This window comes from Triticum dicoccoides, chromosome 2B, assembly GCF_002162155.2.
Source record: "Triticum dicoccoides isolate Atlit2015 ecotype Zavitan chromosome 2B, WEW_v2.0, whole genome shotgun sequence".
Taxonomy (NCBI): domain Eukaryota; kingdom Viridiplantae; phylum Streptophyta; class Magnoliopsida; order Poales; family Poaceae; genus Triticum; species Triticum dicoccoides.
Window position 1 is genome coordinate 345506678 of NC_041383.1, and position 8536 is coordinate 345515213.

Sequence of the window (8536 nt, forward strand, 5' to 3'; positions counted from 1 at the left end):
TTCTCCCGGAGTATCTCAGTAATTTTGGTGATGTTTTCCGTCGTCATTTGTAGACTAAAGAAGAGTTTTTTCCTCTAAATCTTGCCCGTTCTCTCGAAGATGCGCGGTTCTAGCTTCATGTTATCCTCTCGAATTATTCCATTTGTCAGATATTCTTTTCTTAACCATCCGGAGTATGTCAGAAGTTGTTTTCCCGTTTCTTTTCACCGGAGGCCATCATTCAAGAAGAATTCTTCATCCTCACATTTCATCTACCGTTATCCATTTATCCCGGCGCTTCGTTCAAATGTTCTTTAATTAGTTTGAGTTCTTCTCGTTCTCTTTTATCTAAATTCCCTCTAGCATATTTGTTCTTCTAATTCTTCCGGTGATTCATTCTCTTTCATCAGTCATTTTCTAAATCTTACGGTGGTTCGTTCAAGATTCTTTTTCCTTTGTTACCATATTAATTCATTCGTTCTTTCAGAAGCCTACCGGTGGTTCATGAAGACTTTCTCAAGTTTTGCGCCATATTCCCCTTAATCCTTTTAAACAAGAATAAGTTGCATGCCAAATCCGCTTGTCATCAATCAAATTGGGTGAGGATAAGCATAACATAATTCTTATTCTTATTTCATCGTTGTCAAGTAATCCCTTCCTTCGGAGTTTGTTCGGGATGAATAAATTCTAGTTCCAAGTGTTTTCATCTTTTCTTTTCCGGAGTTCAAATTTCCTCGCCCATTTCGTCGGAACCTCCATCTAAATCACCGCAAGGCTCATCTTATTCTTTCATCTTTCATTCTATCTCATCATCCTTTTGTCACCGGAGTTCTTCATGGTGGTTCTTCATGATTTAATTCATTCTTCAAGGGTCATCAAGATTCTTGTTGGTGGAGTTCAAGTATCTTTTCTTCTCACGTCTCGAAGTGCAAATAATTCTCCGTTTTCTCCTGAAGTGGAGTTTTGCATTTCTTCATTCTTCTCAGCTATTCAGACATTGGTTGTGGTATAATTTTGCCTCAAGTTTTGAGATGTTTTTCATAAGTCCACATCAAGCTTATTCTTTCGTTGTTGATTTTCTCAACAACTCCGTTCTAACCTTCCTCTAAGGATGCTATCGAATTCATTCGTGGTGGAAGTTCTTGTTCTTCCATCCGTTCTTTTCATTCCATTCTTTCAATTCTTCCGGAGGCATTGCCTTGGTCATCTCGTCAAGTGTCCGTTCTTTTGATTCTCGTCAAGTGTCATCCCATCTTGCGAAGTTCATGTTCTAATCCTTCCATTTTCAGTCAGAGTGTTGCCGAAATTCTTTTATTCATTCCTTTTCTATCTTGTTCTAACCGGAGTGGTTTCAGAATCCATCTTATTCGTTGAGTTTTTGATTCTTGTCATATTCGCCTTTCCTCTTTTCTACTCGAGTTTTCTCGACTTTGTTCATTTCCCCTCTTGCGTTCTTACTTCACCTCTTCCTCTTTCTCTTCCGTCTCGTTCCTAAGATCTCGGGACGAGATCTCTTGTTAGTGGAGGAGAGTTGTAACGCCTCGGATACGATGTGCCAGGTGTCTTCCAGTTACTCGCCGTCGTTGCCTTTTCATTTGCTTCCGTGTTGCATTTTGCCATGTCATCATCTGCATTTCATCTGCATGTTTTTCAAAACTTGCATTCATTTGGGTTCCCCGGTTCTCTCCGTTGTCCGTTCTGAGCACAGACACACTCGCACGCGTCCGTCGCACCCCTCAGACCTTGTTTCGTGAGCGGGAGAAAAATGTTCTCGAAATGGACCGAGATTTACCGAGTGGCCTTGGTATACCACCGGTAGACCGCCCGTCAAATTTCGTTCCATTTGGAGTTCGCTAACCGCGTAGCCCGAAACCCACTTCTCTTTGCAGCCCAACCCCTCTTCTCCATAGCCCATGAGCCCATCCAAACCCCCTCCATGCTCTCGGTCGTTCGATCACAATCGTGTGGGCGAAAACCTCACTTTATTTGGAGTCTCGTAGCTCCCTCTATCTATAAATATGTGCATTCCCCCTCCCCCGATTTCCGCGCAGATGAAACCCTAGCATAGGTCCCGCCGCGCCGCCGGACACGTCCGGGCGCCACAGGACAGATCCCGCCGCCGCCCGCATCAAGTGGTGCGCCGCCACATGGCAGCCGCCGGCGCCCTCTGCTCGCGGCCCGCTCGGCCCGCAGCCGGCCCCCGTGGGGCCCATCCCGCGGGCGCCGCCCCGCGCGCCGCCTGTCTCCCACACCGGCGCCGTCCCGCCACCTCCGCGCCCGAGGCCTCCTGATGCGCCGCCTCACCCCACCGCCGGAGCTCCAGCGCCGCCTCGCCTGCTCGCCGCCTCGCCGGCCCACCTCCGGCGGGATCCTGGCCGGAGGAGGCCCCCCGTCGCCGGATCTGCCGCCCCGCCGGTGACTTCCTCGCCGGAGCCGTCGCCTCGCTGCCCGGGGCTCCTCTGCCTCCACGTCTGCGCCCGACCCGATCCACAGATCCACGCCCGGATCCACCTGGCCCGACCCGATCCGCTGCGACCCCGTGAGGTTTTCTTTACTGTTCCCAGATCTACTACATTTTGTTCCCATGTTCATCATGCCATAACTTCTTGCATGTAGCTCCATTTTGTGCGTGTAATATATCAAAATGTTCATTGTGGGATGCTCTTAATTTCATTCCATTGTGCCATGCTTGTTTGAACCATCTTGATGCCCTAATCATCGTTGCAAGAGTGCTAAATGATATTAACCTGCTGAGACTATTATAACTTGCTATTTTGTCATTTTCGTTGCATTTTGTGTGTGCATTCTATGAGCTTGATGTCTGCATGAGTTCTGAGCTACATCATGCCATACTTACAGTGGTGCAATCCATGTATTTTTGTGTGCCTTGTAGTGAGTGTATCAAGATTGTGAAGTAGGGTACTTGCTGTGACTGTTTTGATAGGCTGAATCTGTTATATTATGATGTTATGTAAACCTGCTGCTACAAGTCATTCTATGCATAATCTGGAGATGTTCACTAAGGATGTTTTCTTATACATGTCATGCTCTATCCATCCATGTCCTTGGTTGCATCTATAGGCTGATGTAGCTTGTTGTAATCTTGCTCTCAACTTGCTAAATAATGTTGCTGTCAGCCTGTTAACATGAAGTTCAGTTTTGCCATGTGTCTTGCTAGTGATCCATGCACCCTATGGCTATGTTATTGCCATGTTTAGCTCCATAAATGTGTATTCTTACTGTTGGTCACCTTGTCATGCCATGTATTGCTCTGTGGTGAGTTGTATAAGCTCACCAACATGTCTATTTATCGTTGTTCCTGCCATGTCGGAATCTGTCATATTACTTGCCATGTTTGCATGGATGCTACCATGTTTTCTGTTGATCTTTGGAATTAGTTCAGTAAGGGAGTTTTGTTCTTTGGCTTTAGTAATAGCATTCCATGCCTTTCTTTCCAATGATAAGTTCCTGTAGCATGTTGTTTGATAGCTCTAAACATTGCAACCTGATGTTATTTCTGCCATGCACAGTGATTTCTGCTGTGTGTGAAACTGTTATTATTTGCAATCTTGCCATGTCCTTTTGAGCATGTTATAGTGTTTTCTGGAGATAGCTCAGTGTTCATATTTTGTCATGCTTTACCTTTACATCATGCCCATGTCTTTTGTTTTCATGTTGAGGTGTTGTAGCATATTGTTTTGATGCTTACTAGATGCCTAGTTGCTGTTTTGGACAGCTTGTCCTTCAAACTTGTTTCATGTGTATATGTTGAACCGTTGCTCCGTTTTGAGTGTGCTTTATATAAAACTTGCTTAGTTTTGCATGAAGCTTCATATTACCTTGTTGCATCCATGTCTTGAATGTGTTTGCTTGATGTTTGTATGCATTTTGCATCAATGCCATGTTTAACTTGTTTTGCTCATATCTTCTAGGCCGTAGCTCCGAACTAAATGAACTTTATATGTAACTTGACTAGAATTTCATGTAGATCATCTTGGTGCATCTTAACTTGCTATTTAACAACTTGAACATCAGGTTTATTCAGATCTGGACCAATTTCAAAATTTGCATATGAGGACTTACCGGAATTGTTATATGTTGTTTTCGGTCTTATTTAAACTTGCTTTGATATGTTGCTCTTGTATGCATCATCTCTTGCCATGAGTAGCCTCATATAGCCTTTGTCATGCATCATGTTTGGTTGTGCATCATGCCATGTCTATGTGTTGTGCGTTTACCTTGTTTGCTTCTTTCTGGTTGTGCTCCTTCTCGTTAGTTCCTGTTTTGTTGCGATCATGAGGATTTGTTCCTCTACGCTTGGTTCGGCTTCATCCGTTCGTCTTCTTCATGGACTCGTTCTTCTTCCTAGCGGGATTTCAGGCAAGATGACCGCTACCCTGGATCTCACTACTATCATTGCTATGCTAGTTGCTTCGTTCTATCACTATGTTGCGCTACCTATCACTTGTTCTTCAAGCCTCCCAAACTGCCATGTCAGCCTCCAACCTTTTTCACCCTTCCTAGCAAACCGTTGCTTGGCTATGTTACCGCTTTGCTCAGCCCCTCTTATAGCGTTGTTAGTTGTAGGTGAAGTTGAAGATTGCTCCATGATGGACAGGATTATGTTGGGATATCACCATATCTCTTATTTTAATTAATACATCTATATACTTGGTAAAGGGTGGAAGGCTCGGCCTTATGCCTGGTGTTTTGTTCCACTCTTGCCGCCCTAATTTCCGTCATACCGGTGTTATGTTCCTTGATTTTGCGTTCCTTACGCGGTTGGGTGATTTATGGGACCCCCTTGACAGTTCGCTTTGAATAAAACTCCTCCAGCAAGAGCCAACCTTGGTTTTACCATTTGCCTCACCTAAGCCTTTTCCCTTGGGTTTCCGGAGCCCAAGGGTCATCTTTATTTAACACCCCCCCCGGGACAGTGCTCCTTCGAGTGTTGGTCCGAAACGGGCAGACTACGGGGCCACCACGGGGCAACTCGAGGGATGGTTTTACTCGCAGGCTGACCTATCCGTTGTGCCCTGAGAACGAGATATGTGCAGCTCCTATCGGGATTTGTCGGCACATCGGGCGGCTTTGCTGGTCTTGTTTTACCATTGTCGAAATGTCTTGTAAACCGGGATCCCGAGACTGATCGGGTCTTCCTGGGAGAAGTAATATCCTTCGTTGACCGTGAGAGATTGTGATGGGATAAGTTGGGACACCCCTGCAGGGTATAAACTTTCGAGAGCCGTGTCCGTGGTTATGTGGCAGATGGGAATCTGTTAATGTCCGGTTGTAGAGAACTTGACACCAGATTCGAATTAAAACGCATCAACCGCGTGTGTAGCCGTGATGGTCTCTTCTCGGCGGAGTCCGGGAAGTGAACACGGTTTTGGGTTATGTTTGACGTAAGTAGGAGTTCAGGATCCCTTCTTGATCATTGCTAGCTTCACAACCGTTCTGCTGCTTCTCTTCTCGCTCTTATTTGCGTATGTTAGCCACCATATTTTACTTAGCCGCTGCTGCAACCTCACCACTTTACCCCTTCCTTTCCCATTAAGATTTGCTAGTCTTGATACCCATGGTAATGGGATTGCTGAGTCCTCGTGGCTCACAGATTACTACAACAACAGTTGCAGGTGCAGGTTATGCGATGATCACGACGCGAGAGCGATGTTACTTGTTTTGGAGTTCTTCTTTTGCTTCTTCTTCTTCGATCAGGGGATAGGTTCCAGGTCGGCAGCCTGGGCTAGCAGGGTGGATATCGTTTGAGTTTCTGTTTGTGTTTCATCCGTAGTCGGATGTTGCTCTTATGTATGATGATGTTGTATTCGTGTGGCCTTCTATGCCTCTTGTATGTATCCCCATCTATTATGTAATGTTGATGTAATGATATCCACCTTGCAAAAGCGTTTCAATATGCGGTTCTATCCTTGGTGGGACCTTCAAGTCTCTTTAGGATAGTATCGCATATTGGGCGTGACAAGCAGCCCCGCACCGCCACCAGGAACCGCCGTCCTGCGCCAGCCACTCTGAGCAGAGGAGAAGAAGGGGCCCCGCCGCCGCCGCGCCAGCCGGGGTTTTCCCGTCAGCGCCAGCCGGCGGTGGGGGTGAGGAGGGGGAGAGGTGGGGACGAGGGGACCGGTGGCTAGGGTCCCCCCCTCCCCCGGCGCTCGCAGGAGCGTCGCGGGAGGGGAGGAGGGGAAGGAAAAACCCTTTGCTCCGTCTACCTAGTTGCAATTAGTCTTCGTGCTTTTATTATATTGTATGTTGGACTAATGCTTGCCTAGTGTAGCTTTCATTCCGCTGCTTACTATATAGGCTCAGTTTACCTGTTTGTCTTCAAAGCCGCCGAGTTTTGAAGACTTTCATGAAAATCGCCTATTCACCCTCCCTTTAGTCGATAACTAGCACTTTCAAGCTTTTTTCTGGACAGCGGAGGAGAAAGTTAACGGAGGGAAGTGCTTAGTCGCTTGGGATACAATCTATAGACCAATCTGTTTTGGAGGGCTTGATGTTAAGAACCTGCAGTTGCAAGCATTGGCACTACAAGTCAGGTGAGAATGGCTCCGGAGAACTAACCCCGATAGGCCGTGGCAGGATATTCATATGACCGTAGACAAAAAAGCACGGTAAGTTTTGACAGTCTTGTTAGCATCAAGGTGGGAGATGGAGCCAAAATTCTTTTCTGGAGAGATAGATGGCTGCATGGCCCGGCCATTATAGATATTGCACCATAGATTCACGACATGGTTGACCTACGGACACGGAATCGGCGCACGGTCCAACAAGCTTTGGAGGATAACAGATGGGTCCAGGATGTGGAGGGAGACCTCACCATCACAGGCCATATTCAGTTCCTCAACCTATGTAATGCCATTGCTACTACACAACGGGACGATAGCTCCCCAGGTAAATTTGCATGGCCGGCTGATGCTTCTGGACAATACACGGCCCGCTCTATGTACAACAGACTATGCCAAGGGCTAGAAAGGTTACCCTATGCTTCGTGCATATGGAGGAGTTGGGCGCCGTTGAAATGCAAAATCCACGTTTGGCTGACTGTCCAACATCAGATTTGGACTTCGGATCAACGAGCCCGACATGGATTACAAGATCAACCATCGGCCTGTTTTACCTGCGTGCAAGAGGAAGACAATGCAGAACACATACACATTCAATGTACATACGCCAAACAGGTGTGGCACAAGTGCATCATTGGTCTAAACTTGGAGGTGCCCCATCCGCATGGGCAAGATAGCCTATTGGACTGGTGGCTACAAGGTAGAAGAAGTTTTACACGTGATGACAAAAGAGGCTTTGACACGTTGGTAATTGCAGTGGCTTGGTCGCTTTGGAAGGAAAGAAAGGCGAGGGTGTTCAATTTGAATAAATCGATAAAAAACTGTGGACGAGCTACACAACCACATCATGAACGAGATCAAAGATTGGAAGGAGACCGAATTAGGTGTTGGAGTTTAAAACCGTTTTGTCAGAGAGTAGGCTTTTGAGTAGTTGTGGGTGTAGGTGTTTTGGCTCACTTGTGTTGATGTTCGCATCACTCACAAGCTCTTGTGTAATTAAATTTCCGCATTCTATAAAAATGTGGCACGCCATTGACGTATCCTCGAAAAAAGAAAGAATTAGGACCGTGCAAGCCTTTTTATGAAAAAAAAAACACCCTCACCGTCTGCATTCCTGCTGCCGTCTAACCTTCTCGTCCCTGTTACGTCGTTCCTGTTCCACTCGACAGAAAATTCCCGATCGGGAAACCAGATGGAAGCCGACGCCGCCTCCTCGCTCAAACCCCCGGCGCCAGAGGAAGCCTCACAAGAGGATCCCTTGCCAGTGCACTTCTCCTCCTCCGGCGCGGCTGCCCCCGCGACCACGGTGACGTCTCCCGGGGCAAGGGAGGTGGCGGCGGCGATGGAGGCAGTGGAGCGAGACGCCGCCGCCATCGCCGAGAGCTACGCCTCCCTATTCGCCTCCCTCCGCATCACACTTTCCAACGTACTCGTACTAACCACAGCCGCGAAATTTCCAAGTTTCCTTCTTCTATTACAGTAATTATTACAGTTCGCCGAGCGCCTAATTCGGCTGCTTTGACACACGACAAGGTTACCTCGACGTCAGCCGATAACATGGAGTGCTTGGGCGAAGTCGTAGGCCGCCTCCAGGAGTCAGGTGAGGATATTTTCACATCTACTAAGCTCCTGGAGTATGTGTCCTCCGCTGCATCTGAATATCTGAAATTGTGCGTTCAAGGGTCGCACCCTTTTTGTATACTTATGTAACTGGGACTATAGCATTTCCATAATTTTTTTTTGTTAATTGACAATTGTTAGTCTCTTGTAATAGTAGAGGACAAACACCACACACAGATTAGTCAACCATATTGCGAGTTTTATATTATTACTGTGTTTTTGCAGCACTTGAAGCGTCTTCCAGAGGCAATAAGTACATCCATTCATGCCTGAGGTGATTACTTTGAACTAGTTTCTTTGTCTTCCGCTCCGCCGTGCTAGCTATGTGTTTCATAACTAAATTTGAGAGAGATATT

The 8536-nt window shown here is 46.7% G+C and overlaps 1 protein-coding gene across 2 annotated transcripts in view; it reads left to right on the plus strand.

The window, feature by feature from the left end:
- Positions 1 to 7688: 7688 nt before the first annotated feature.
- The window catches only part of LOC119363665, a 2728-nt gene continuing 1880 nt past the window's right edge, over positions 7689 to 8536 (plus strand). For both annotated transcript variants that reach the window (XM_037629029.1, XM_037629030.1), the window contains exons 1-3: positions 7689 to 7986; positions 8094 to 8160; positions 8406 to 8454. In XM_037629029.1, the coding sequence (XP_037484926.1) occupies positions 7753 to 7986; positions 8094 to 8160; positions 8406 to 8454 (350 nt within the window). In that variant the 5' untranslated portion in view covers positions 7689 to 7752. The remainder of the gene's footprint in view (positions 7987 to 8093; positions 8161 to 8405; positions 8455 to 8536) is intronic.